The 27,816-nt window shown below is 44.0% G+C and overlaps 2 protein-coding genes and 1 non-coding gene across 11 annotated transcripts in view; 1 reads left to right on the top strand and 2 right to left on the bottom strand.

Annotated features, from left to right (window-relative positions):
- LOC118363160 (CLIP-associating protein 1-B-like) overlaps positions 1 to 15,593 on the bottom strand; it is a 45,590-nt gene extending 29,997 nt beyond the window's left edge. Inside the window, exons 1-12 of one of the 9 annotated variants that reach the window (XM_052488549.1) lie at positions 15,213 to 15,593; positions 13,984 to 14,548; positions 11,565 to 11,643; positions 11,255 to 11,358; positions 11,051 to 11,142; positions 10,863 to 10,938; positions 9,570 to 9,667; positions 9,324 to 9,394; positions 1,459 to 1,593; positions 600 to 685; positions 358 to 450; positions 9 to 154 (exon numbers count right to left, since the gene is read on the bottom strand). In XM_052488549.1, the coding sequence (XP_052344509.1) occupies positions 9 to 154; positions 358 to 450; positions 600 to 685; positions 1,459 to 1,593; positions 9,324 to 9,394; positions 9,570 to 9,667; positions 10,863 to 10,938; positions 11,051 to 11,142; positions 11,255 to 11,358; positions 11,565 to 11,643; positions 13,984 to 14,178 (1,175 nt within the window). In that variant the 5' untranslated portion in view covers positions 14,179 to 14,548; positions 15,213 to 15,593. Of the gene's footprint in view, positions 1 to 8; positions 155 to 357; positions 451 to 599; positions 686 to 1,458; positions 1,594 to 2,446; positions 2,701 to 7,612; positions 7,756 to 9,323; positions 9,395 to 9,569; positions 9,668 to 10,862; positions 10,939 to 11,050; positions 11,143 to 11,254; positions 11,359 to 11,564; positions 11,644 to 12,311; positions 12,459 to 13,983; positions 14,549 to 15,212 lie in introns of those variants that run through there. The other 8 variants (XM_052488550.1, XM_052488551.1, XM_052488552.1 and 5 more) reach the window with 8 other exon arrangements.
- LOC118363996 (U4atac minor spliceosomal RNA) lies at positions 11,989 to 12,118 on the top strand. The gene has a single exon (XR_004821500.1). It is a non-coding gene; the product is annotated as a U4atac minor spliceosomal RNA (small nuclear RNA).
- A 2,857-nt stretch (positions 15,594 to 18,450) lies between the features above and the next one.
- LOC118363742 (H(+)/Cl(-) exchange transporter 4) lies at positions 18,451 to 27,394 on the bottom strand. The gene is made up of 14 exons (XM_052488558.1): positions 27,218 to 27,394; positions 26,348 to 26,508; positions 26,030 to 26,129; positions 25,573 to 25,760; positions 25,212 to 25,334; positions 24,838 to 25,044; positions 24,638 to 24,718; positions 24,200 to 24,472; positions 22,010 to 22,282; positions 21,195 to 21,381; positions 20,872 to 21,073; positions 20,409 to 20,605; positions 19,480 to 19,699; positions 18,451 to 18,772 (listed from the first exon to the last, which is right to left on the bottom strand). The coding sequence occupies exons 1-14, from the start codon at positions 27,228 to 27,230 to the stop codon at positions 18,682 to 18,684; spliced, it is 2,316 nt and encodes a 771-aa protein (XP_052344518.1). The 5' UTR covers positions 27,231 to 27,394; the 3' UTR covers positions 18,451 to 18,681.
- Between the last annotated feature and the right edge of the window lie 422 nt (positions 27,395 to 27,816).

A 27,816-nucleotide genomic window follows, 5' to 3' on the forward strand; every position in this document is an offset into this window, starting at 1 on the left:
CTCCTTACCCCAGAGTGATACAGGCCTCTCTGACCACCTGAGAGCGCAGGTCTTTAGAGGACATCTTGAAGGCTGCCTCCGTGAGACGCAGCTGCTGGGAGAAACCGTCAAACTCCACCGCCCCCGCCAGGAGCAGAGAACGCATCTTCTTCAACTGGAGAAGAAGGAGACGCAGCAAGCCGTCAATCGGCGTCACACTTCCAATCAAATGATAGACGTGGCTGCTTCATAGAAACAGCCACTTAATGGTCAGTGGCTACAATCCAAAATCCGCATGGCCAATACATGGCGTCAAATGGTACGCTAGTGTGGATCAATCATCTGGAGGTGAGGGCCGATTGGTTGGTCGTCTCTTACCGCAGTGACTCTGTGCTCCCAGTCTCGTTTGTCGTCAGCCAGCACCTCTCTGATCTTGGTCATGGCGTCCTCCATTTCCCTGTTGGAGAAAAGCTAAGAGGAGGAGAGAAGAAGAACCACTGAAGAGGAAGCACATTCCTAATGGGTTTAATATATGGCTTGTCACATAGGGCCTGTTTCACGTGCCCAAGCGAGAATAGCGCGGAACGAGTTTTGATTTTGTTATGAGAGCGAACACGTACTTGCATAGCGGGCACTTCCTCAAAGGCACGGATGAAGTCCTCCTCATCCACAGCCCCTGCAGCAGCCGCACTAGGACCATCTCTCCCTGATATAAGCAGAGGAGCACCAGGTCGAATTGTTAACTTTACCAGAAAGCTATTCTAGTGGGCTACTATTCACACACACATGAATCTATTTTTCACACAAATATGAATCTTGGATTGGCTGCAGCCTTCTGGGATTCACGCAGGGCATATCACGCTCAATTCTCAATATCCCATGTTTCTATCAATCTGTATTCTGTTTCTCTCGGTGTTCTGGTTCCATTACATCATCACATAATCCTCACCATCTGCACTGTCCCAAGGGTACAGATAGACACTAGACAGCTCCACAGTGAATTATCTTCCACACAAATCCTGGACAGAGGTCATTATTCAGGGCTCTGCGCTGACCTTTCTTTTTACAAGGAGCACGCATAAGTTGAAAAATGTAGGCCCACACAAAGAAATTTAGGAGCACAATGAAAAGTACTTGAGATATTCATTTTTCTAGGTGCACTGGTGCTCCTAAATTATAATTCAATGTGCATATGTGAGTAAAATGCTTGCACTGCTGAGCCCTGTTATTACCCATTGCCAAATAAAGGCTTATCTAGATAATCCGGTCATCATAATGTCTAAAAAGCATAAGAATGCACACGCACAGACACAGACAGACGCACACAGAAACACACAGGGATTCTTGAGGAAGCAAATGAACGGAATACTGTGGTGGGAGAAAGAGCAAATCACAATTTGACAATGTTAAAAATACACATGGTCGCCGTTCCATCACCAACACACTCTCTGCTGGTGCGAACAGGAAGGGGCGTCTCACCTGTTGATTTGGTGCTGGAAGCAGAGCTGGGCCTACGGAACGACCCCATGCTCACTGTCTTCTTCCCTGACGACGGGCCCTTAGAAGAGGAGGACCGCCCCCCGTCCACCGAATCATCATCTTCAAAGTTCTTATCTGGGAGGGAAGGCAAAACAGAGAATTCAAGTTATTTCCACTCTGGCACAATTTGAATGCTGACTGTACTGAACAAACAAAGAATGTTTTATATCAGTGCCGTGTGCTCAATCCCACCCCCTACAACAATAACACATTTCAGCAGCAGCCTGAAATGTGACCTTTTGGCATGACCTTTACACAAACACACACACATTGGGGGGAGGGGTCATCGGAGTACATTCTGTTGTCAAATGTCTAGGTCTGATTCCGGTAACCGGTGGTTGCGCCCTCATGCTGTGGAGGTGAAGTGAAGACCCCCTCCAAAACAGTGGTGAACTGTCAGTCCCGGTCAGTCGGCCCGGAGGGAGCAGAGTCATCTGCCGGGCCAGCGATCGATGAAACACAACCCCATGCATTATTCAGAGGTCCACACAACGCAGGGGCAGCACACCAACGCATCCCGTCAGTTGTGTGTCGTCTACCTCACATTGTTCCTCTCCCCATTGCAACGAGGTGAACGTCTAATAAACCAGCCTGGTATAAAACCCAGCTCTGAGCATACCGCTGTCATCAATACCAGTTGTGATGAGGGTAGCTCATAAAATACAGACATTGTTACTGATAGCCTTCAGAATGTCTGAGCCATCAGACTTCATAGCGTGTACTCTGTACCCAGCTGTCCTCTCCTGTCTGTCACTGTTCAACTGTCTGTCCCCAATCTCTCAATCTTCATCTTAGTGACAGGTGACTCCCTCAACACTGTTGACTTGACCCACATTCCTCCACGGCGCTCATTAATATTAATACAACGGGTCTCTCCTCTACCTCCACCCCCCACCACGTGTCAAGAAGAAAGAGAAGCAGAGCTTACAGGCACAGATCCTCCTGCAGACGAGTTTCCTCAGCATGTCGCCAGACAGTCCAGTCCAGACCAGACCCCCTCCACATAGTCTCCAGTCTCCACAGGTCTCCCAGCTAGCTCCCTCGCTGCAGGCAGCTAGCAAATGACAGCTACACTCTCCCCTCTCTGGTGCGTGAGCACCCGTGGCTCAGGCTTTGCTGCCCTCCTGCTGCACAGTTCACACTCTCTCCCACTAACACACAAGCGCTTGCTGTGCTGTGATTCTAGGTGCCACCCCCCTACTGAGCACAGTGAGCCGGCCCGTAGAGCAGTGATGACAGAGAAAGCAGATGGGTTGCTCCACCTCCCACAGGGGGGGAGGCAAGGACACACCCTCTCTATCACCATGATATGACACCCAGCCTGGGAGTGGGAGGAGCTAGACAGAAACTGATGAGCCATGAATTCAATCTTAACAGGTCAGTGAGCCTAGCGCCATCACCGGAGAGTGAGAGACATGAGGGAATTCCTTTCATTTTACATTGAAAACGTTTTTCCAATGCGAAAAAACACTTAGGAGCCCCGCCTAATACTTTTTTTATGCAGAAAAACCCTGGACTCTGTGTGAGCAAGGGCAGTACAACTTGTCTGAATGCAAAACACCCTGTCTCGTTAAAGCTACGAAGAACATAGGTTATGTTCCTAAAATAGTTGTCTATGGTTCCAGGTCAATATGCATGAGTGCATCCTAAAAGAATACAACAAAATCAGCAATGAATCATAAGCACATGAGACCTGCTGTATAATGCAGTAATGTCACACAAACCAGACGTTCCCTAATTCATCCCCTAGATGGCAGTGCCCCCTGATAAATGCACCAGTTGTTGTCTGAGAAGAGAGCAACAACAGCTTCAACCTGAAAGTGATACTGTGGAATTCAACCTATAGTACCTCTGAGGAAAAGGCTCCATTAACCTCCACGGTACCTGAGGACACCTACTATCAACACACAGCTAGCTCTTCCTCTTCACCATCCGATACCTTGAACACAAACCAGCCATTCTCTCACAGAGAGACTTTCTCACCGGGGAACGAGCTACTCGAGCACCGGACAACACAGGAGCAGCACAATTCAGCAGCCCCATTCGTTTCAAGCATGAACGCCATTTCTGCAAGAAAATCCATACATTTCAGGAGTCATTTCTCACAATCAACGAGACAAATAGGAGTGAAACGAAGACTGCATCAAAACAATTCATCCGGTGTGGCCTGAATGAATGAATGTTGAAGAGGCCTACATGTGCACATAACCAATCCCATGCATACGGGCACTCTCTTCACTCTGGTTAGATCTCCATTATCATGAAAGAAAAGCAATATGTAAATTCAAATTTTCATTATTTCTTTTTTATAAAGTTAGAGTGGAAGAGGTGAACAAATTATTGCTGGCCATTAATAATGAGAAACCACTTGGTATTGACATTTTAGATGGAAAGCTACTGAGGATGGTAGTGGGAATATGTTGCAGCTCCTATTTATCATATCTTCAATCTGAGCTTGAATAATTGTTTTTTCCCTCAGACCCGGAGGGAAGCTAAAGTCATTATTATTCCCAAGAATGGTAAACCACCCTTTCCTGGTTCTAACAGCAGACCAATTTCATTATTGACCATAATCTGTTAGCAGTTAAAAAGTATGTGTTATGGCTTTACACCCTCAGCATTTGATCAAGGATATGGAAATCTAATAGAACACAGAGTTTTTTTTTAATGGAAGCCTCTCTAATCTAATACATGTAAACTGTGGAATTCCGCAAGGGAGCTGTCTTGGCCTGTTACTGTTTTCTATTTTTACTAATGATTTACCACTAGCCTTAAACAAGCTAGCGAAATCACTGCAACTCTAAACAAAGGAGTTGAAGTTAGTTTCAGAATTGGTGGCCAACAATAAACTAGTTCTGAATATATCTAAGAGCATAGTATTTCAGTACAAATCATTCCTTAAGCTCTAGATCAGGGGAGCGACTTGAAAAATATGAAACGTCACGAGCTACAAAAATGTTTCTGGCTTTCAAATAGAAACATTCTTCTCTTTTCCTCTCCCCTGCAACTCTTCCCTGTTCCTTACTCTACAAGAGAAAGTAGCGGACTGTTTTCTGACAATATACCTGGTAAAATAATGGTTAATAAACCACTCTTAAGGGGGGCTCTATAAAATTGAATTTTTTTATTTGTGTTCTTCCTGGTTTTAGATTATTATTATTTTTCACTCTCAAAAATACAAGTGTTCATAGAGAAACAATGGAATTGGATGTTCTGAGTCAATGTCATTGGTTAAATCACATAAGAAGGCAATTTTTATTTTTAGGTCTGGAAGAAAACAAACAAATATTTTCCCTTTAATTACACCTCTAGCGAGTGACATGTGCCGGTCTAGTGATGGTTCTGCACTGCTGCTTTTCATGTCATGTTAAAAATAACAAATAATAGAAAATAACAAATAATAGATACAAATGATATACTTCCTCGTGATATACTTCTGCCAGGTAAGCCTACTTTGCATATAACATTTAATTGAGATAGTGTTGGGGAAAGCATTTCTGTCAACCCACAAGACGGTCATCACACCAACTGGCTACACATGGAGTGATAGACAAATGCACCACACAGACAGATGGGCAATATTGCTGGACCTTAATTGGTCGATATTGTGTTAAGTTTACATTTTTACGCCAATAGTGGCTAACCAGGGGTGGGATAAATGTCAATGTTGCGTTGATTAGATAGTACCTGGGAGCTTGCGCTGTCTGATACTTGCGAGATTTGTTAAATGACAGGTTGCAGTGAAACACATGAAAATTGCATGTACTTTCAGAATTGTTTGGCAAGCTACTCATAGGTGGCCTGGAGATCATCCTGTCGGAGACCCCTTCTGTAGACCTAAGCTGGATCTGGTTATGAAAGATGTGGCTGTAGGACAAGTTGGGAAAACTAAACTTCTCGGTGTCACCTTAGACTGTAAACTGTCAGGACTAGGTTAGCACACAACTGATCAAACAAGTCCTACAGGCTCGATTTTAATGGCATCTTGACTCCTGAGTGCTAATGTCAACAGCATGTTGACCTTCCCTGGCTCAAAGTAGAGAAGAAAATTGTCTGCATCACTTAATATTTTTGAAACTCCTAACTGTCTATTCAATCAACTAACACAGACATTCATACTCCACAAGGCAAGCGACTAAAAGTATCTTCTTAGTCCCTGAAGCCCAAAACAAATTCAAGGCAAAGCACCCTAATATATAGGAGCCATGATACTGTAGCGTGGAACTCCCTGCCATCTCAGATCACTGAAGCAAGCAGAAAAAGTCGCTTTTTTAAAACAAATAAAACAGCAGTCCACAGTGCCTCGGACCTAAGTAGCTGTAGCATCTCCCTCGCAAGCATATTTGGTGTTTGGATTTCCAGTTAAAGCTAGGATGTGCCCTTGGTATCAAGACAAGAGTGCATGCTCAGAGAAAGCATTTGTAAGCAAGGCCTCGGTAGAGTAGGAATGTACTGCTCCAAATGATATGATAGTCTGGTCAGCTTATTTCTGTTAGTCAGCAGAGCAAAGTTTCATGAAAGTGTATTATTATTTTGTGTGTGGCTGGTGGATGCTACTGGGTGTGAGTGTTTGGTGTGGAAATGAAAATGGACATGCAAAACAAGTTTACGAGAACAGGAGGAAACTCCGTAAAAAGAACCGGAGGAAACTCCCAAAATCAGGGGACTTTGTTCATTTGACGAATAAGTCCAAAAGGCCACGCACTAAACCTTAGCTAAGCCTTTACGGGTGGTGGACTAACACGGTAGACTAACACGGTAGACTAACAGGGCAAATGTTTGGTTTGGTTCATTTCTATTTACAAGACAAGGCGAATGAGGTAGATGAAGCCCTTCTGACAGTAATGACAAATCTGGCTGGCTGGAGAAAACTCCAACACGGTTGCTGAGGTGAAGGATTAAATTGAAGCCTTGAACGGGGAGGAAACGCCATCTGTAGCTCATTTAAGAGCTGAACGGCACTGTTGCAGGGTGAAAAACTGTGGGTGGCTGTTCCAAGCCTTGGCTGGAGACTTAAATGAATTGAAGCCTAGCATCTCCATTGCCGTTTTCGGTGCAATTGCATTCAGCAGAATCTATAAATCACGTTATCATTATGAATAGTATTGACTTCAAAACGGGTTCCTAATGTTGTGAGATTCTCGCCAGTGTTTGCAGAACAACTGGTTCTGAGAGTTTAGGATCAGGACCTGCAATTGTAACAGTAAGAAACTGTAACAAAATGAATGAATGCAGCGTAGCCGTTATTATTGCATGGTTTGCTAAGGCATAACAATATGAAAGTGTGTGTATTCTTATTTTAAATGTATGTACTTCATGTCTATTAATGCTATGTATTGTAATGTTTTTATGTATTTGAATTGATTTAGTTCTGTACCTGTCTATTAATGTTATGTAATATGTTGCTTAATGTAGTTCTGTAGTTCAGTGGAATTGTCTGTTAATGTTATGTAATAGGTCATTGTTTTACATTTTGTATGGTCCCCATGAAGAGTAGCTGCAGGTTTGCCTGCAGCTAATTGGGGAGCCTAATAAAATACAAAAAATACTAAATATTATGAAAGCACTAGCTAGCTGTAACTCTACCCTACCGACAATAGGCACCTCTGCCAGTCATTCAGTGCCCCCAATTTATAATTTGTGGTTCACAAGTATTCACAGAGCACTTGACTGGCTACTGGCAACAAGGAAGTGATGAGGAAGTAGACAGAAGTAACATTCAGTCCTCCTCTCTTTCTTCTGACCAAGACACGTGTCCAAGTTCTCCAAAGGGGAGGAATATGAGCTAAACGAACCAGGCCTAATTTGCCTTGTATCTAACATCATCTTCGTATAATGTTTCAACAATGTCAAACACAGTAACATAAATAGCCCAAACTATTTCCTTTATAAAGAAATGAAAGAAAGAGAAACATCCTGTATGAAATCTCCTGCGGTTCTCACCAACATCGCTTCCTTTCATTTACCTACGGAGGCCACCGGTAAACACCATACGCATAGTCATAACATAGGCTAATAATCCCAAGGCAAACACGACTATAGCTCATCTACCCACGCAGTAGCTATACTTTGTAGAGTGAAAAGAGATCCATACCTTCTCCTGTGGTCATAGCAGGGCTGTTGATTCCACACACTAAACAGAGCTAAGTAACAGTGAGCAATCAGGACAAACACTGCCGTCTGTCTCTGCTCTGTTGTGTCTACCTACTGTACTCCTGGCTACTCCTTCCCCTCCCCTCTAGCTAGGTCTTGTGACCACACGGACGACAAAATGACACCACTCTCTTCTCCGAAATAAGAGCCTGCGGCAGAGTCCCTTGTGTTGCTGCCTCTTCCTAGGCTCTCTACCTTTCCCTTCACCAGCCCAGATTCAAATCCAGTATTAATTAGTGCACGCCATAAAAAAATATACATGAAAATGAGTGTTTCTCATTGGACAAATTCAGATGTAATACCTCCCCGTTTCAATCGGGTTGCTACCAAATGAGTAGGACACAGGATTCCAGGGCAGAGAGAGAGGTTCTTTCCACTTGCCTGGACAGTTGACATTCATGAGCTGTCAGTTGCACAGGAGAGGCATCCCTTTGAAGTATCTGGTGTGGTAAAGAGGCAAGGCCAAGGCATTGCCTTTATGCCTGGTTAACCTTCGAGCCGCACAGGGGGAGAAAAAACTGTGTCGACAGCAAAGCGTTTTCCCCTTTCTTTGCCCCACTAGGTGACTAGAAAACGCCAATGAGATGTCGGTCGATGACGTCAATGAGGCATTACCATAAAAGAACCAGCATGACACCTTGCTTTGGCCAATTTGCTCAGGTTTGATATGAAGTCGTTCAGCCTGCTAAATCAAAGCAGAGATTACAGCAGCTCGAGTCTAATCTCTACAGGGTGAACTCTTGTGATGAAAGTGAAGCCTCGTGACCACAGCAATTAGTAGAACCTTTATGTCCCAGACTTAACAGGCCTGTGGAGACGAACATGATACGGCTGAAGCAACAAAGGGACACAGCTCCGATATCAGCCGGTCCTGCCACAATACTGCTGCTTCAGGGTAAGGCCCTACCCTGTGCGCAGAATAAGAACATGTCCAATAGAGAGCAGCTGAAAGGAGAATCTGACCCCCTGCCTGCAGCCCTGCATTTCTGCAGAGAGACTGCTCAGTGCATACTAACTGTTCTCTTCTGAAAGAGCCTAGACACGGAACTGGTTTCTCCGATGTTGGTTTTCTGTCCAGCTCTGAGTGATCTGAGCCCAGGTTCTGTATCCACAAAGCGTCTGAGAGTAGGAGTGCTGATCTAGGATCAGGTCCCCACCTGTACATACGTCTCATCTTAATTTGACCAGTTTCTCACAGCAGGAAAATAATCCTGCAGCAACAGTAAATGTGAATTATTATGTGCATCATCATTAATAGACACGTTCGTAGGGGTTGATGACCAACTTTAGAAGCCTTTTTAAACCTCAAATACACTACAAGTGGCATTTCATGCTGGGCAGGAAAATTCTCTGCAACAGCAGTGATCAAATGAAGATAGCAGCCGTGTATAATTTGATGCATTGTGATCTAAAAGCCAAATAACTGATCCTAGATCAGCAATCATACTCTGAGATGCTTTATTGATATGGGCCCAGATTGGATAGGAGATCCCCATCAACTCCCTAAGCATAGTCATAATCCCAGTGCACTGCTTGCACTACACCAGAACGTTTCAATATAACAAAGCTCAATGGAAAGGGAGGAATGTTTCCATGAGTTGTTGGATAGAGGGAACGTACAACAGTGGGAGCAAAGGAAGTACTGTGCTTACCTGAGACAGGGGACAGGATCATGTTCCCCGATCTTTGAACTTCATCAAATTTACTGAAAATGACATTCAACCTGGAAAGACAAAAGAGAGTACATTGTTTTAAAGGCATCATCATACATTTATGAGGAGGCGCAAGCCTAAAAGCAGACAGTCAGGCTCCCTGGTGATAGCAGAGAACTGGGTCATGGGAATTGCACTTCCCACAGAAAGCCTTGGTATCGGAAACACAACAGAGGATGAAGGTACCGTGACTGTGGCAGTCCCTTTTTCCCCAGGTCCATCCGCACCCGCTCCCCGACGTGTCGGTAGATTTCAACAAGACAGTTCATGGCCCCGTCTCGCACCTGTGTGTCAGGAAATAAAACAGGAGACATTTCACACGGCTTCACTCATCGGTCTGCCCACTAACCGCTCGACTCTGCGGACATAATCATTTGTCTGGAATGAGCATAAAATGAGATGTAAAAAAGACAGAAATCCTCTCCTGTTGACTAATAGTCAATATAGTTGTGCATATGAAACGGACAATGATAAAAGATGGCTGGCACTATATCAGTACAGGAAGAGAGGTCCATGGACACAGCTTCCTGTTCCCGACAGGAAGTGGGAAATGCTGTTGAAGTGCGTGATGACCGGAGACAGAGCAAAGCCTTTTGAAAAAGTCTACAAAACAGGCTAATTGCAAGGAATAAACAGACATGAGGTATCAGGAAAATACTGAAGTCTGATAAGTTCACATGGAATCTGTAACACTGTTGGTCAACCACCAGAGAGTTCTAAAACACCAATAATGCTGTTGTCAAAGCTAAAATCCAGTTTAACACCACAATGTATACAAAACAAAAATATAAACGCAACATGTAAAGTGTTGGTCCCATGTTTCATGAGCTGAAATAAAATAGCCCTGAATTTTTCCAAATGCACAAAAAGCATATTTCTCTCAAATTGTGTGCACAAATTTGTTTACATCCCTGTTAATAAAAAGACACGATAAAAAGTGCACTTTTGTCACACAACACAATGCCACAGATGTCTCAAGTTTTTAGGGAGGCGTGCTGACTGCAGGAATGTCCACCAGAGCAATTGCCAGAGAATTAAAATGTTAATTTCTCTACCATAAGCCACCTCAAACATCATTTTAGAGAATTTGACAGTACGTCTAACTGGCCTCACAACCGCAGACCACGTGTAACCACGCCAGCCCAGGAACTCCATATCTGGCTTCTTCACCTGCGGGATCGTCTGAGACCTGCCACCAGGACAGCTGATGAAACCAAGGAGTATTTCTGTCAGTAATAAAGCCCTTTTGTGGGGATAAACTCATTCTGATTGGCTGGGCCTGGCTCCCAAGTGGGTGAGCCTACTGCCTGGCTGAACCCCTGCCTAGTCATGTGAAATCCATAGATGAGGGCCTAATTAATTTATTTCAATTGACTGATTTTCCTGATATGCACTGTAACTCAGTAAAATTGTTAAAATTGTTCCATTTATATATTTTTGTTCAGTATAATTGAATAGTCTAAAATAATGTAACTATACCTGGCTTGTAGGGTCTCCTAAAAGATGACATATGTGGGGGACAATTTTGCTGAGGGTCAAGCCTTGAGCTCCATATCTGTAAGGAGAAGAAAGAGCATTTTATATATTTTTTAATGCACACAAAGAATGTGTAAGACAAAACAGATGAAATAGTACATTTAAACCATTCCTGGCTATTATGAACTTACACATTTAACGTGGCGATAAGGCAAATGCAGACACTCTCCCGGGTCCTGTTGTTCTTGTGTTTGAATCCTCCTAACATTCGGTCCCATACATACTGCAAATGAATACAAATAAAAACATTTTATTGTAGTCTGTTTTTTTCAATAATTAAACGTTTATTTTCTATACTAACACGTAGGTGAGTCTACAGTACGTGCTGACATTACCTGTGGGTTAGCAGCTTGATCCATGATCTTTTGTAGAAGAGCTTGGTCCTGATCTCTGACTTGGTCCTTTGAGTCGCCTAGTCGATCTATCAAACTCGGCAAAACTAACGGGAGGAAGAAGGCAAGGACAAAGATATGAATTTTGTGACAACAACTAAAGGTGACAAGGACACAAGCATTTCGCTACACTCGCATTAACATCTGCTAACCATGTGTATGTGACCAATAAAATTTGATTTGATTTTGACTGAAGAAAACGATGAATCATAAACATTTGTTGGAATGCATACAATTGCCAGGGATAGCTTACCAGTTCCAATCTGTGTCCTAAACCGTTCCTGTAGTCTTGTTACTAAAGCTGAGAGTATGTCCATTCCCAACAAAGCCACCTAAGAATGAAGATTAAAATAAAACATGTAAATACTAACTAAATAACATAGGCTATTCAACAAAAGCATAAATGTTACGACATTTTGAGAAAGAATGCATAACATTAAAAAAAGAAATCCTTTGAAATACAGGTTCTGTTGCAAAGGATTGTGGGTAATGTGAAAAATCTTGCTTTTGTTTCCTCTATTAAATGTTTAAAAGCAAAGGAAGCCCTCAAACACAAATAATATATATTGTAACAACGTACTGATGCTGCTGTAGGACTACAGTAGAAAATAAAATATTAACCATGTCGGAAACCACTTTGAGATTTGATTAGGTCTTGGCTGGCACCAGGGAAGGTAACTTTCCTTGTCTTGGGGTGGTATGGGACACTCAATGAACGTGTAGTGAGAGTATCCCTGCTAACACCATAATCAACACCTTCGCATCACCTGAGCTTCTTGCTTGGGCAGTGGTGCAATTTTTGGAACCTCAGGGTTTATATTTGTAGAAAGAGAACCATTTCCTGCTGTCTTATGTCCTCTAGTGGATAAGTTCACATTGCACACACAACACTATTGCTGGTTGTAACAACAAATTCATAATATAAAAAAATGTGTTAATAGCTTGAATTTACATTTTAAAAAAGGTGCTGAAGTCTATTCAGAAGGACACAAAAACACACCATTTCAGAACAGGTTGTCCGTCAACAGCTGTGTAGAGCTGTGAGCCTGCTGCAGTGCCCCCTCCCTCTGAAAGTCCTGCAGTGTTTGACTAGGCCTGCCTTCCTTTCCTTCTTCATCAACAGCTTTCAACCTACTCCCATCTGATGCTGAAACAAAAACACAGCACTTCCGGCGCTGATAGTAAAAACAAACTGGTCTTTACTAGTAGGGCAATGACAGAAGCAAGCAAAAAGAAAAAAATCAACTAAATCCTGATCATTCTTCACGTAGGGGTATAGCCTATTCATTGATTCTTAGTCATTCATGTGGCATTCTCCTCCCCTCTACTTGTGGGGGCCAGCTCTGGTAGATAGACACCAGACAAACTGGGTCTCATCTGGGGTAGCCTAATGATAGTTTGTAAAATAAGCTCACCACTATCGCCGTGGGAATCCATGTCCCCATTACTGTACTGTTCTCTCGGAGTAATCACTCTGATTGAAGGGGACACCGTTTCTAGAGCAGCACAGGGTGCAGCTTTCTGATTCGCTGCGAGAGGTAAGCTGTTTTCTATGCGTGTGAGTGCGCGTCTGTGTGTGTGGCAGCAGAGTTGTTGACATGGCTTCTCCCTTCATCACACACAGAGTTCAGAGGTCAGCTCCAGCCTGAAAGCACAGACAAATCAAAGCAAGCGAACCCCGTGCTCGAGCTCAGTCGATAGATTGCTCAACATCAGAGCATGAGAAAAACAAGGTGTAGTGTTGATAGTGTCCCGCTCCGCCACCTCAATGTTTACATGGAAGAAGCAGTTAGAGACTCTGACCCCTGACAGTCTGTCTGAGCATTTGTGGAGTTTGAATAGCTGGGCCGAATTGTCTGCTCTGCTGATAACATCAGGGTCCCATATTATACTATAGCCTTTCCGCAGTGCAGTGATGTTGTAGTTAGCTAGAGTTTGCAGGACAAATGTCCCTAGGGGAATACTGTCTCGAGTGGATACAGATCAAACACAAAGGATTCAGGCCACCAAACAGATAACCGTCCCCTTGGTGAAGAATGAATTCCTTACCGCTCAGCCTTCATCTTGTGTTTGTGCCTGTGCTGAGGCTGAAGACCTAACAGTGAAAGAATGGGTGGGTGATGTAATGTTTTGGTTTGCTGGACATGTAGGCTAGCTAGGCTTAGGATACATCTGATGAATCCCAATCACATCTTATCTAGGACTGACAAGGTGAGATCTACTTTGGTGGGATCTGGGGGTCAAGAAGACCTTCAAATTAGCAGAGTACTAGGATACACAGGGATCACAGACACCAAGTGGTTTAGAGTCCATCCACCTCATTCTGCACTGTTCTTTATGACAACCAGCTATTAAAAGCCCCATTGTACCAAGCGGCCATCAACGGGTCATCAGGAGCTAACCCACTGGTCAGCTCATCACTGACATGAAGTAGGCCTATAAAGCAATTCACCTAATATTATGCACAGCAAGCCTTTGTGTGACGTTTGCAGACACTGGGCCTGTAGGTTATATTCTCCCCCCAGGTGAGTCTCACACACCATTGCTGAATTATGTCCCAGTGAGTGACATATTCTTTCCTACACTTGTGTTACACCAGCCACTTTCACCTTATGGTTATAGCGGCAAGTTTTTAGCTGCCTGTGACAGTGCCATCCCATGGTATCCCATACCTTGAAATTGCTGGAGTTGACCCAGTTGGTAGCGACACCATCCACCATTCTGTCCAGCATGGTCTGGTCCTGCTCCAGGACCTGGGACTTGTCCTTGTCCAGGATGGAGTCTATGATGTCCTGGCCCACCTGTAGTCTCCTACCCAGGTCCTTCTGCATAACCTGTTCCATACAGTACTCCATATTCCACTCCATAGTGTCTCACCAATGGTATAACGCCCACAATATCACGAGACAAGGAAAAATGTATAGGCCTAGTCTGCTCACAGAGAAGATCTCAAGTGTAGTGTGGGCCTATATCCCAGATATATTACACACTTTCCTATATCCCAGAAAGTGTGTAATGTTTTTCCCAAAAATATGCTGTGGAGATGAAATCACGGGGAAGTCAAGAATGCAGAGATAACAGAGTCCAGTCAGGAACTGTCCAGGGGTTTTAAGTCACTCGTGTTCCAGATCAAACTACAAATATGATCAGTTGTGGACAAGAGGACTGAGGATGAAGAAGAGGATTGCTGAAATGATTGTACTTCATTCTTCAGTAATTCTTCACTTTCCTGTAGACCTAAAATAGAAAGGGGATACAGAACTATTATAACAAGTACTGCAAACAATAGACCTCATTGTAACACAAACTAAGCAACACAGTGTAATTACATTCAGTGTAACAATGAGTAGCTAGTTAATAACAATAGTATTTAGGTGGACTACTGAACTGAGAATTACACACGAACGTTACACAGCAATAAAGCCCAATTTTTATTGGAAGCATCGATACAGAATTTACTTCGCTAACGTTAGTTACCGAGCTAGTTAGCTAGCTACTTCACATGTTGTGAAAGTTGCTAGCTAGTGTTATTGGTTTAGCCATGCTAGCTGCTGGCAAGCTTAGTAAATGAGAGCTAGCCAGGTCGCATTTGTGCTAAACAAAATTGACTAGCTAGCTAACTTGAAACATTACGAATGACTTGCTATACAGACACATAACTATCTAGGTAGTTAAAACAGTAGTGTTAAATAGTTAGCTAGCTACCATTTGATTAAATGCAGCTAAAGCTATAAATCAACGCTGAACCTCTAGCCAGCTAGCAAGCTTCCGTTGGCTAACTGTCTCTATCAGCTACCAGCAAACACTGAAATTATGCTAACAAATATCAGCGGTCAACTCATTAAGCAATTCCTGTCACTAATGTATCAAGGGATTATTAACTATCTAGTTAGCCAATTACCAATCATCTGCATCCAGCCGCTCGTCTCAATTCAGATTTTTTCTGAAAAAAATCAAGAGCCAGGACACTGGACATCCAACAGGAGTATTATAGCTAGTAGCAGACGATGAACCCGCACGTACTGTATGCGTGGAGCCAAGTACAGTACTCACAGCAAACGTTAAGAAGCTTGCTAGCTAGCTCGATCCAATGTGTGATGATATCATCTAGCTAGCAACAGTTTATTAAAAAAGGTTCTGCTAGCTACATTAGCTATTTGGTTACATTGTTTACAGTAATAATTTCCAATGAATGTCATACATGTGTAGCTTATTTGCACGACAACAGTTTATTTTACCCTTTATTTAACTAGGCAAGTCAGTTAAAAACAAATTGTTATTTACAATGACGGCCTAGAAACCTACAACCTCTCAGCTGTCTGTCCAGGGGTAGAACGACAGATTTATACTTTGTCTGCTCGGTGATTCGAACTTGGAACCTTTCGGTCACTAGTCCAACGCTCTAACCACTACGCTACCCTGTCGCCCCAAGGCCAAGGGTAGTGCCCTCTGCTGTCTATTACTGAAAGCTATCTCTCACTTTTAAATATTTCATTGCAAAACAGTAACACTGACAATTAAGAGTTTGTACAGTGTGTTGTATCTCAAATAGTTTCCGTTTTATTTATAATAAAACACTATGTGTAAATAACCCTATTTGAATTTTAAAACAGCGCAGGTGTCAAAGCAGGCTGTTATGGGATGACCTGATCTTAGAACTTGGTCCTCTTTTAAAAAATTATGTGACCATAACCTGTTTGTCAGTAGAACCTAAATAATAAACTCAGAAACGTCCTCTCATTATCAACTGCGTTTATTTTCAACAAACTTAACATGGGGGGGTCAAAATCAAAAGTAACAATCTGTCGCTGGTACTGCAGTGCATCTCCCCCTCATGGACTGCACCAGATTTGCCAGTTCTTGCTTTGAGATGTTACCCCACTCTTCCACCTACAAGTTCCCAGACATTTCTGGGGGGAATGATTTCTGGGGGGAATGGCCCTAGACCTCGCACTCCGATCCAACAGGTCTCAGACGTGCTCAATGGGATTGAGATCCGGGCTCTTTGCTGGCCATGGCAGAACACTGACATTCCTGTCTTGCAGGAAATCACACACAGAACGAGCAGTATGGCTGGTGGCATTGTCATGCTGGAGGGTCATGTCAGGATGAGCCTGCAGGAAGGGTACCACATGAGGGAAGAGGATGTCTTTCCTGTAATGCACAGCGTTGAGTCTTGTCTGGTCCTGCGACGGTGGGTTTGTGCCCATAGGTGACGTCGCCGGTGATGTCTGGTGAGGACCTGCCTTACAACAGGCCTACAAGCCCTCAGTCCAGCCTCTCTCAGTCTATTGCAGACAGTCTGAGCACTGATGGAGGGATTGTGCATTCCTGGTGTAACTGGGCAGTTGTTGCCATCCTGTACCTGTCCCGCAGGTGTGATGTTTGGATGTACCAATCCTGTGCAGGTGTTGTTCCACGTGGTCTGCCACTGCGAGGACGATCAGCTGTCTGTCCTGTCTCCCTGTAGCGCTGTCTTAGGCGTCTCACAGTACAGACATTGAAATGTATTGCCCTGGCCACATCTGCAGTCCTCATGCCTCCTTGCAGCATGCCCAATGCACGTTCACACAGATGAGCAGGGGCCTTGGGCATCTTTCTGTTGGTGTTTTTCAGTCAGTAGAAAGGCCTCTTTAGTGTCGTATGTTTTCATACCTGTGACCTTAATTGCCTACCATCTGTAAGCTGTTAGTGTCTTAACGACCGTTCCACAGGTGCATGTTCATTAATTGTTTATGGTTCATTGAACAAGCATGGGAACTATCTTTGAAAGACAGGGTCCTGAAATAGGGACATTTCTTTTTTTTGCTAAGTTTATTATAGCAACCCTCAATTATTCATTTGTCTGGGTTCCTTGTGTTTCAACCTCACATATGACAAAGTTATTACAAGCATGTGATGAGTATCATATGCCTTCCACAATTTAAATATGTCTTAAACTTTGTATCTATGTTATATAATACAATTACAGAAATACAATCTCATCCTTGTTGACACAACGTCACTTTTATTTAATGTCAGAACTGCGTACATTGCAAATAGTATATTGTGCATCACTTAGACGTTATTTACAAACACCAACAAAAGTGCTAATATCCGTTTTCTGCACCAGTTCCAAGTTACAGTAATGTTGACCAGCTCATATTAGAATAATAAATATAAACTACAGTAGTGTTCAATTGCTTGAGATAATGACAAATTGATAGTTTCTCAATAGAGTAGTAACAATGGATGGATGGATTTGAAAAGATATGAATAAAAATGGAATTATCTTTCGGTATGAAATGACAAAGAGAACCTAGTGTGGCTAAATCCACAACCACAGTGGCTCGTCAGGACTGACAAGCATAGGATAAAACAAACAGAACAGGAGGCAGGTTCAATAGTTCCACAGTTGTTTTCCACAATACATTCCCTCGGCATAGAGTGAGAAATATAAAATAACAAGAAAAACATTGTACTTGGTGGTGTTTTCTGGTTCAGCTATTTTTCTTCCAAAGTGCATTTTTTATTGAAAAAAAAACGAAAAAAAAACATATCCTGGATAAACTAAATCAATTGACATGATACGCGGTCTTCTAGCAAATACATACAGTACCAGTGTTAAAACTATGTTATTACAGTTCAATATTGAGAAACATTTGAGAAGCCGCAAATGTCAAAGTAACATCAACATGCGAAACATACCCTGGGAACAATGGGTTCTAAGGGCCACCAACTTAACATCGACAACTTAGACTGAAGTCAGTTGCAGTCGGCCTTGAAGTGTCACTGAAAACATAAATATGGCGTCAGCAGCACATCAAACTAAAACATACTCATCCCAGACATAAGATGCTTCCCTCCTTGCCATGATTGACACCTCTCTTCCGGCATCTCTCCATCTTGGTCCTCACACCCCTATTCCTCCACCCTGGCCTCTTGATCCCTCTTTCCTGGTCCTCACACCCTCTTCATTCATCCTCCCCCTTTGTCCTTACACCCCCCCTTTATTCATCCTCCTCCTTCGTCCTCACACCCTCTTCATTCATCCTCCCCCTTCGTCCTTACACTCCCCCTTTATTCATCCTCCTCCTTCATCCTTACACCCCCCCTTTATTCATCCTCCCCTTCGTCCCACCCCCCTCATTCATCCTCCCCCTTCGTCCTTACACCCCCCCCTTTATTCATCCATCCATTTATCCATCTTAGTCCTGATCCCCCTCTTTCTTCACCCCTCTTGCTCCATCCCTACATTCTAAACACTGGGGGCCTGTATTTGAGAGGTGACTTTTCTTCATTACAGGTTACAGTAGCGTTTCACTATTTACAGTCTAAGGGAGGGGGGCAAAGAGGTGCTGTGGATAATAAAGCTTCTTCTTCTTGGGCAACTAGTTAAACATGATGGATTCTGGGTCCTGGTTCATCATCTGGGCCATGTGACGGAGGACATCCTTCTTAGTGATGATGCCCAACAGACGCCTAGAGGGGGGGGGGGACACAAAACAAAATAGAAATCATTCCACCATCCAATAAACCTCGGAATGATTCAACAGAGTCTATAGTCTTCATGAATCTAACACCATAGTAAAATGAGCCTACTTTAGAATAGTGTGCCCATTTTCCCAAAAGCATCTCAAGGCTAAGTTTATTGTTAGAACCTTCAAAAAGGAGCACCCTTAAATCTCTGAGCTGTTTCCCAAAGCCACCGTTACTAAAGTTGCACTCAATTTAGTGCATTGTTACAGGGTAAGCATTAGAATTAGAAGACACTTTAATATTTGTTGCCATAGGTGATAATATCTCATGGGAGCTGATCTGTCGTCAGTGTTGTGGAATAATTCTAATGTTAAGGTAAGATTTGAAAGGGAGAACGCTGATCCGAAAGCAGCGCCGTCTTTCTTTCGATCCCATTATTATTGCGCTAATGCATCAACAACGTATTTAGCGAACGTTCTATCTGGGTGGTGTTTTGGGAAACGTATTCGTTACATTGTACGGGCCGTTGTAGGAAAGGTCCGTTGTTAAAACAGTCGTAAGCCTAAATTCCATCGCTATCGGGAAAACGGTGCCCTGGACTGTATGTCGCTCATGGGAAACTGCTCGATGACTGCAACATAATACATTCTAAACTCATCTGGTGGACGAAGACTATGTTTGATTGGTTCATTGACTGATGACAGACTCACCCGCTTCTGGTGACCAGACACTGTCGGAGGCCCAGCTTTCTGAAGATGTCCACCACAGTCTCCATGGGGGTGTGGTCCGTGACGGTAAAGGGGCTGAGGTTGAGGATGCGCCGCAGCTTCAGGGGCTGGGGGTCGCAGGCCTCGGCCACCTGGGGGTTGTCCTCCGTGAAGTAGACCACAGAGCTGCTCACCACCCCATCCTGCTTCTGACGAGCAGTCTCTGAGGGAGAGAGAGAGAGAGGGTGAAATATCAGCTGTAGCTCCTCAGACAACAGATAATAATGAACCGACACATTAAATACAGTATTGCTCAACACATGCTGATGGCTTTATATGGGACTTACAGTAGCTATTGATCACAACTTACAATTCACATTTTCCAAACAATTTTTTAAATATTTAGCCTGTCATTTCACGGTGAAAACAACCTAATGTAACAGTCCCACTATTTTTCGTTAAATGGAACCTTTATTAGTACCCTAGATATTGATGTTGTCGAGGGAGGCCAGAGAGAGGAGGTCATTTTGGAAGTGGGTTGCTCATTTGATTGTTGGATGGAGTGGGCCTTTGCTGAAAAGCTTCTTAAATACAAGCCCCTCATATCACGCATGCACAGCCTTGGATATGAGTGCATGTCGGTAGCACTGATATTTGGCAGCCTCGGCCACGGTGCATACTGTAGGCTTACAGTACATGGCCTTTAGATTGCAGGCCCGTTTAAGACTTGAGCAAAGCAATTAGCAAGGTACTGTTCTCTTGCAGCTGTTACGGGCATCCTAGCTGTATGGAGAACGTGCGTTTTGTATCTTAAGTGTCTATGCATCCAATACCTTCGAAATGTTTGAATCTTTATTGATCGTAATGTGATTTGTGGATTTGAATAAAGTATTTAAAATGTGTGTGCGTGAGAGCCAGGGTTAATGTCTTACTGATGGCCACAGTGAGTTCCCTGCGCTGGACGAAGCCGATGAGGCGCTCTGACTCTCGGGACACGACCACAGGGAAGCCGTTGTAGTCGGTGTCCTTGATGAGCGTCTCCACGTCCTCCACCGTGGTGCTGTCCTGGGTCAACACGGCCAGGGGGGGCTCACTGCGCCTGGGACGCATCACATCCGTGGCCAGGGTCCTGTGTACGGATCACATATTGGGAATTCTTAGGGTCCGTTTCCCAGACACAGATTAATCCAACTCCTGGAAGCAAAAGCATGGAGAATCTCCATTGAAATATATGTTTAGTTCAGGACTATGTTTAATTTGTGTCTGGTAAAACCAGCCCTTTGAGAAGGCTTGACTCTTGACTACTGCAGGGTTGAGACTTGGACTAGGGGAGGTGTGAGGCTCCTCCCCTGAGGAGGAGGAATGACAAAGTGCCTAATATGTATCCCGTAATACCTGTGCGTGAACTCGTCCCTGACGTCCAGGTAGGGGTAGCCGTTGAGTTGGATGTGGGACTCGTAGATACCCTCCTTCCCAAAGGCGTCCGCTACCCACTTACTGGTGACGGCTGCGGCCATGAGGGGGACGATGTACTCCAGACCACCGGTCAGCTCAAACATAATGACCACCAGGGACACGGTCATTCGGGTCACACCTCCTATAAACAACAAAACAAAAGTTGATGACCTGAGTGTTTATTTTATAGAGGAATTCCTCTCTGTTTCAGTCTGTCTTCTTCCGTTTGGTGCCTAATGAACACAACCCTGATGATAACTCACCCAGACATGCGGCAGCGCCCACCATAGCGTAGAGGCCTGGGGTAACACAGTCGGCTCCGGGACGACACCAGTTCTTAAAGATGATCCAGTCGTGGTGATGGTAGGCCATCTGCTCAACAGCGATGCCTACGATTCGCCCAGCGATGGCCCCCACAGCCATACTGGGGATAAACAGCCCAGACGGGATCTGAAGACAACACAGAGGACATAAAACAACATGGTTGAGAGGTGATCTGAAGACAACACAGAGGACATAAAACAACACGGTTGAGAGGCGATCTGAAGACAACACAGAGGACATAAAACAACACGGTTGAGAGGTGATCTGAACACAACACAGAGGACATAAAACAACATGGTTGAGAGGTGATCTGAAGACAACACAGAGGACATAAAACAACATGGTTGAGAGGTGATCTGAAGACAACACAGAGGACATAAAACAACACGGTTGAGAGGCGATCTGAAGACAACACAGAGGACATAAAACAACACGGTTGAGAGGCGATCTGAAGACAACACAAAGGACATAAAACAACACTGTTGAGAGGTGATCTGAACACAACACAAAGGACATAAAACAACACGGTTGAGAGGTGATCTGAACACAACAATCACCCAAGAGCACGGTGACCCTACTCACAATATCTGGGATCAAAACGTGGCAACACTTTATTTGAAGGGCACCTACATAAAAGGACCTAACATTTTCATATCTCATACATAATGCATTCATAAGCAGTTCGGTAACATTTCATAGCTGCTTACGTCAACTATCATAACCCCCATCTAGCCATGCCGTACAGCATACTGACCTTCATGCCAAAGGTGAAGATTGTAATAACTATCTTAAAGATAAGCGCCAGGGCCAGCTGCCACAGAGCACTGTAGACCCCGGGTCCAGCAGGGCGGTCTGGGATGTCGTCCACCGGGCGGCTCATGTTGGGGTTATTTACGTAGTCACACAGCTGAGAGGACTCCAGCGCACCGCAGTCGTTGAACAGCTCAGAGATGAGCTCGCTGGTGCTGCGCCGCGTGTACGGGTTAGGGAACGCCAGGACCGCGGTGATACCCGTTATCACGATCACCTTAAGTCAATCAAATCAATCACGTTTATTGATGAAGCAGTTCTCACAAGGTGCTTTACAGTAAACCGGCAAAGATCCCAAAAAGCAAGAAGCAGAAACTGGCATTACATTTGAGTCATTTAGCAGTTGCTCTTATCCAGAGCAACTTAGCTACAGCTGAAGTCGTAAGTTTACATACACCTTAGCCAAATACATTTAAACTCAGTTTCACAATTCCTGACATTTAATCCTAGTAAAAGTTCCCTGTCTTAGGTCAGTTAGGATCACCACTTTATTTTAAGAATGTGAAATATCAGAATAATAGTAGAGAGAATGATTTATTTCAGCTTTTATTTCTTTCATCACATTCCCAATGGGTCTGAAGTTTACATACACTCAATTAGTATTTGGTAGCATTGACTTTAAATTGTTTAACTTGTGTCAAACGTTTTGAGTAGCCTTCCACAAGCTTCCCACAATAAGCTGGGTGAATTTTGGCCCATTCCTCCTGACAGGGCTGGTGTAAATGAGTCAGGTTTGTAGGCCTCCTTGCTCACATATACTTTTTCAGTTCTGCCCACACATTTTCTACGGGATTGAGGTCAGGGCTTTGTGATGGCGACTCCAATACATTGACTTTGTTGTCCTTAAGCCATTTTGCCACAACTTTGGATGCTTGGGGTCATTGTCCATTTGGAAGACCCATTTGTGACCAAGCTTTAACTTCCTGACTGATGTCTTGAGATGTTGCTTCAATATATCCACATTATTTTCCCTCCTTATGATGCCATCTATTTTGTAAAGTGCACCAGTCTCTCCTGCAGCAAACCACCCCCACAACATGATGCTGCCACCCCCGTGCTTCACAGTTGGGATGGTGTTATTCGGCTTGCAAGCATCCCCCTTTTTCCTCCAAACATAACGATGGTCATTATGGCCAAACAGTTATATTTTAGATTTATCAGACCAGAGGACATTTCTCCAAAAGTACAATCTTTATCCCCATGTGCAGTTACAACCCGTAGTCTGGCTTTTTATGGTGGTTTTGGAGCAGTGGCTTCTTCCTTGCTGAGCGGCCTTTCAGGTCATGTCGATATAGGACTCGTTTTACTGTGGATATAGATACTTTTGTATCCGTTTCCTCCAGCATCTTCACAAGGTCCTTTGCTGTTGTTCTGGGATTGATTTGCACTTTTCGCACCAAAGTACGTTCATCTCTAGGAGACATAGGAAGGCGTCTCCTTCCTGAGCAGAATGACGGCTGCGTGGTCCCATGGTGTTTAAACTTGCGTACTATTGTTTGTACAGATGAACGTTGTACCTTCAGGCGTTTGGAAATTGCTCCTAAGGATGAACCAGACTTGTGGAGGTCTACAATTTTTTTTCGGAGGTCTTGGCTGATTTCTTTTGATTTTCCCATGATGTCAAGCAAAGAGGCACTGAGTTTGAAGGTAGGCCTTGAAATACATCCACAGGTACACCTCCAATTGATTCAAATGATGTCAATTAGCCTATCAGAAGCTTCTAAAGCCATGATGTACTTAAAGGCAGTCAACTTAGTGTATGTAAACTTCTGACCCACTGGAATTGTGATACAGTGAATTATAAGTGAAATAATCTGTCTATAATCAATTGTTGGAAAAATTACTTGTGTCATGCACAAAGTAGATGTCCCAACTGACTTGCCAAAACTATAGTTTGTTAACAAGAAATTTGTGGAGTGGTTGAAAAACAAGTTTTACTGACTCCAACCTAAGTTGTATGTAAACTTCCGACTTCAACTGTACAATTAGGGCATTCAACTAAGATAGTAGATTGTGATTTGGCCTATCTTCTAAATCAGTGCTAGTAACAACTCAATGGAAGAACCACCCTATGGGTCCTGGTCAAAAGTAGTGCCCTATATAGGCCAGGGAATAGGGTGCCACAGTTAGTTACCTCTAGGACGGGGTACTTCCCCAGCAGAGTGGTCTTCCTCCTCCTACACCAGGCGATGTTCCCCCGGATGAAGAGGGTTCCCCAGAGGCCCCCGAACACCCCCAGCAGGATGAAGGGGACCAGCTCAGCCATGTACCAGGGGGTGTGGTACTCCACGTAGAACAGGACCAGACGGCTGTTGCCGAACGGGTTGATGGCGCGCAGGGTGAAGGCCGCCACCAACGCAGCAAAGAAGGAGCGCCACAGAGTCTTCAGAGGGAAGTAGTAACTCACCTGAAGAGGACAGAGATTACATACCGACGGCAGTTCGACCGCAAACACTTTAGCGTTTCAAAGGCAATGAATCAAAAAGAATAACAGTGACATATCTGGAAGTGAGATGACATTTGATTGAATGGACACAGCAGGTGATTTATAACGGACTTAAGTATACAACACCTCCTCCAGGCTGAAGAGAACTCCTCCAATCGGAGCTCCAAAAGCCACGGACACCCCAGCAGCAGCAGCAGCCGATAACACCTGCACAAATGACAAGCCGCGTTGCATTCAGACTACAACTAAATACTTTTAAATTGTTCCAATTTCCCCAAATTGTATTATTTCCGCAAAAATGGGAGCGTAATGGGCTATTACTGTACCTCTCTGCGCTTGCCTTCGTTCTTGCTGTACTTAGAGAACAGGGAGCAGAAGAGGTTACCACAGCAGCAGGCCACGTGGACCAGGGGCCCCTCCTTCCCCAGGCTGAGCCCGGAGGACACAGCCAGGACCAGGGTCACCGTCTTGATCAACAGGGTCCACTTCCCCAGGTACCCCCGGATGATGAACCCACTCAGGATGGTTTTGATCTACACAAGACGACACACAGCGTCCCCTCACTGGGATAACCTTTGCAACTGTGCAGTTATCGGAAATGAATGCACACTCTTTTCAGCCAATGAAAACAAAGTATTTCAAATACTATAGGCGCGGTTATTTTCTATTTGTGAACGCTATCATTTAAAAAAAAACTCACCTCAGGAATACCTGACCCACAGGCGTAGGGGGCAAAGACTCTTACTAGAGACACAGCCAGGAAAGAGAATAACAGCGCCCACAACACATACAGGAAGTAATTCAACACATATGCCCCGGCACCCTGGAGAAACAAGAACAGGTGAGATATATGGGTTTAATGACCTGGTACACCATCATCCCACCCGCTACCACAACAAACACCAAGATAAACCTCAGAAACTGAGAGTGGTTACATTTCCCCAAGACACACCCCTTTATCTAGCCACGTGACGGCTGCCGTTCTTCGGGCTAAAACGCAAAGTCAGTACTGTGGCTTTACATCAAGAGGAGGTCTGGTTAACCGTTATTGATCTGCTGACCTCAGAGTGACCGGTCATCAGCTCGGCCCACTTCTGCCACTGCGGACACTTGTCTCTGTCGTCGAAGGTGGTCTCGTTGGAGGTCCAGCAGCACTGCTCATGGCTGTAGTAGAATGCAGACAGACACACCCCTTCTTTCAGGTCGGTCATCCAGTCCACAGCCAGGTCGATCACTCCAGCCAGCGTACCTACACGGGAGGACACACAGCACGAGATCACAGATCACACTACGCAAGGGAACAGACAAGCCTATCAAAAGGATTCAAACCAGACGTGGTATTTCACAACTCTGGCTGTGTGACTTTTGATTGTTTGTTAAGAGAGACACGTGTCATGTCATATGTGTGCAGTATGAATCCCGGCACCCAGAAGCAAATCTCATGTGCGCCGTACTACAAGAGACTAGAGCGGTACCAAAGAGGTCAGACTTTTTGCAGGATGCCTCTTCGGTTCCTACCTGTGAGCATTCCTATGAGCAGCATCACCACCCATCCTGACCAGGCATCCAGAAGACTCTTAATCAGCTCCCAGTAAGACTCCTTACTCTTGGTGGTGATCTAGAACAACCATCAAATCAACCATCAATCAACCATCAGCGGCAGACTCAACAGATCATCAGGTTAAGATAATCAGGTGGACATCAAGAGTTTTTCTATGGTGATGACGATTATGAAGAAGAGGACGAAGAAGAACAATTATATCCTCTGGGGAGGAAGAAGAAGAAAATGCTTAGAGTGTAGAGCTGGGCGTGTGTGTGGGTGTGCGCTCCCCTCACCTTCCTATGGCGGTCTGTGTCGCGTGACTTCTCCCGGAGCCAGTCAATGGTGTGGAAGTCTTCATAGGTGCTGACGTCAGGGAAGGGCTCGTCCAGGAAGTCCATCAGATTCCCAGTACCATTCGTCTCCTCTGAGGGAGTGGCCCCAGTACTGCTGGCCCCTGGACACGGAGACAAAATAAGATTAGGTTTTTATTGTCTAATGAAGGCCTTCACACATGTCCAACAGAGATAAACTTCTGCTTTATCCCAACCCCTCTAAAAGACACACACTGACAAGAGGTTGAAGTGACCGCGAACCCAGCCAAGGCAGGTCTCTGATTCTCAACACGGTATGAAGCACTATGCAGCCAATAATGCCCATGAGATGTATAACGTTGTAATTCTTTGGATTCGGATCACCAGACAGACCTTGTGATACCGTGTCCAAGTTTTAGCTTCAGTTTGGACATTTGTCCAGGGCAGACAGTGGGCCCTATTTTTATGTTCTTATTAGCATTTTATTGCACATAACTACATTAGCAGCTTACTTGGATAAATGGTCGCTATAATTCTGTGATGTTTTTTTCCCCTCTGGGGGTAGCTACGTCATGCAGAAGCAGTGAAAACAGTAACGCTACTGAGCAGTCAAGAATACAAGAGTAGGCTAGCTACTTGAGGGCCATGCATGAATACTGAATTACAAATCATTGATCAGTGACAGCGACATATGCCTTCATGTAGCTATTAGATATAGCTAGCTATAGCAAGTTGATATGGATGTAATGAGACCAATAATGTTAACGTTAATTCTAGTTAAGATTTGGCCAGATATGCGTCAACCTTTATTAATTATGACATTATTAGACATGCTATGAATTGCATGCTTACCGTCTCCGTCCATTGTTCACACAACCCGACTCCTCAAAATAAAGACATCTAATATCTCTTAGCTATATAATCATCAATATTGAATGCATGTTGATACTGTGTTAGGTTATCGCCGGCCAAACCTGTTTAGAAAAGAGAGAAGAGGACGTCATAGATTTCTGCTTCCCACAATGCATTTGCTCAACCTGTCAATGCATGAAGGTGGAATTGTGACTAGTGAAATAGTGACACCGTGTGGCTGAAAAAAAAACATTTTTCTTTTAATCCGTTCATTCATGTCAGTGCGTAGGCTACAGTTCACTCAGAGAGACCACCAGACCGCCTCTATAAAGAGGGTAATTTGTGTACTATTGTGTGTTGAAAATGTTTGTTTTTCTCTCCTTGACATGGCCTGCATATTCAGCCTCCTACTTGGGTCACAAGCGCTGTATGTCAGAGATCTGATATAGGAAAAAGGAACATATCACCAGATATTGTTCTACATCAAATAAATGCACCACTTTGAGTAACTCTGTATAGTAAACAATCACTTGATTTCTTTAAAATAGCACTTCATAAACAGGCTATTGAATGAATTTGATCAATTCAGTCTCCTAAAT

This window comes from Oncorhynchus keta, chromosome 30 (assembly GCF_023373465.1).
Source record: "Oncorhynchus keta strain PuntledgeMale-10-30-2019 chromosome 30, Oket_V2, whole genome shotgun sequence".
NCBI classification, from domain to species: domain Eukaryota; kingdom Metazoa; phylum Chordata; class Actinopteri; order Salmoniformes; family Salmonidae; genus Oncorhynchus; species Oncorhynchus keta.

What these genes read in the sequence shown, in the direction of transcription:
- LOC118363742 (XM_052488558.1), bottom strand. An exon ending in GGAACTCACTGTGGCCATCA is followed by an intron (nt 19,700 to 20,408) that starts GTAAGACATTAA and finishes TCTCTCCCTCAG; the next exon opens with AGACTGCTCGTCAGAAGCAG. An exon ending in TGTCTGGTCACCAGAAGCGG is followed by an intron (nt 18,773 to 19,479) that starts GTGAGTCTGTCA and finishes CCCCCCCTCTAG; the next exon opens with GCGTCTGTTGGGCATCATCA.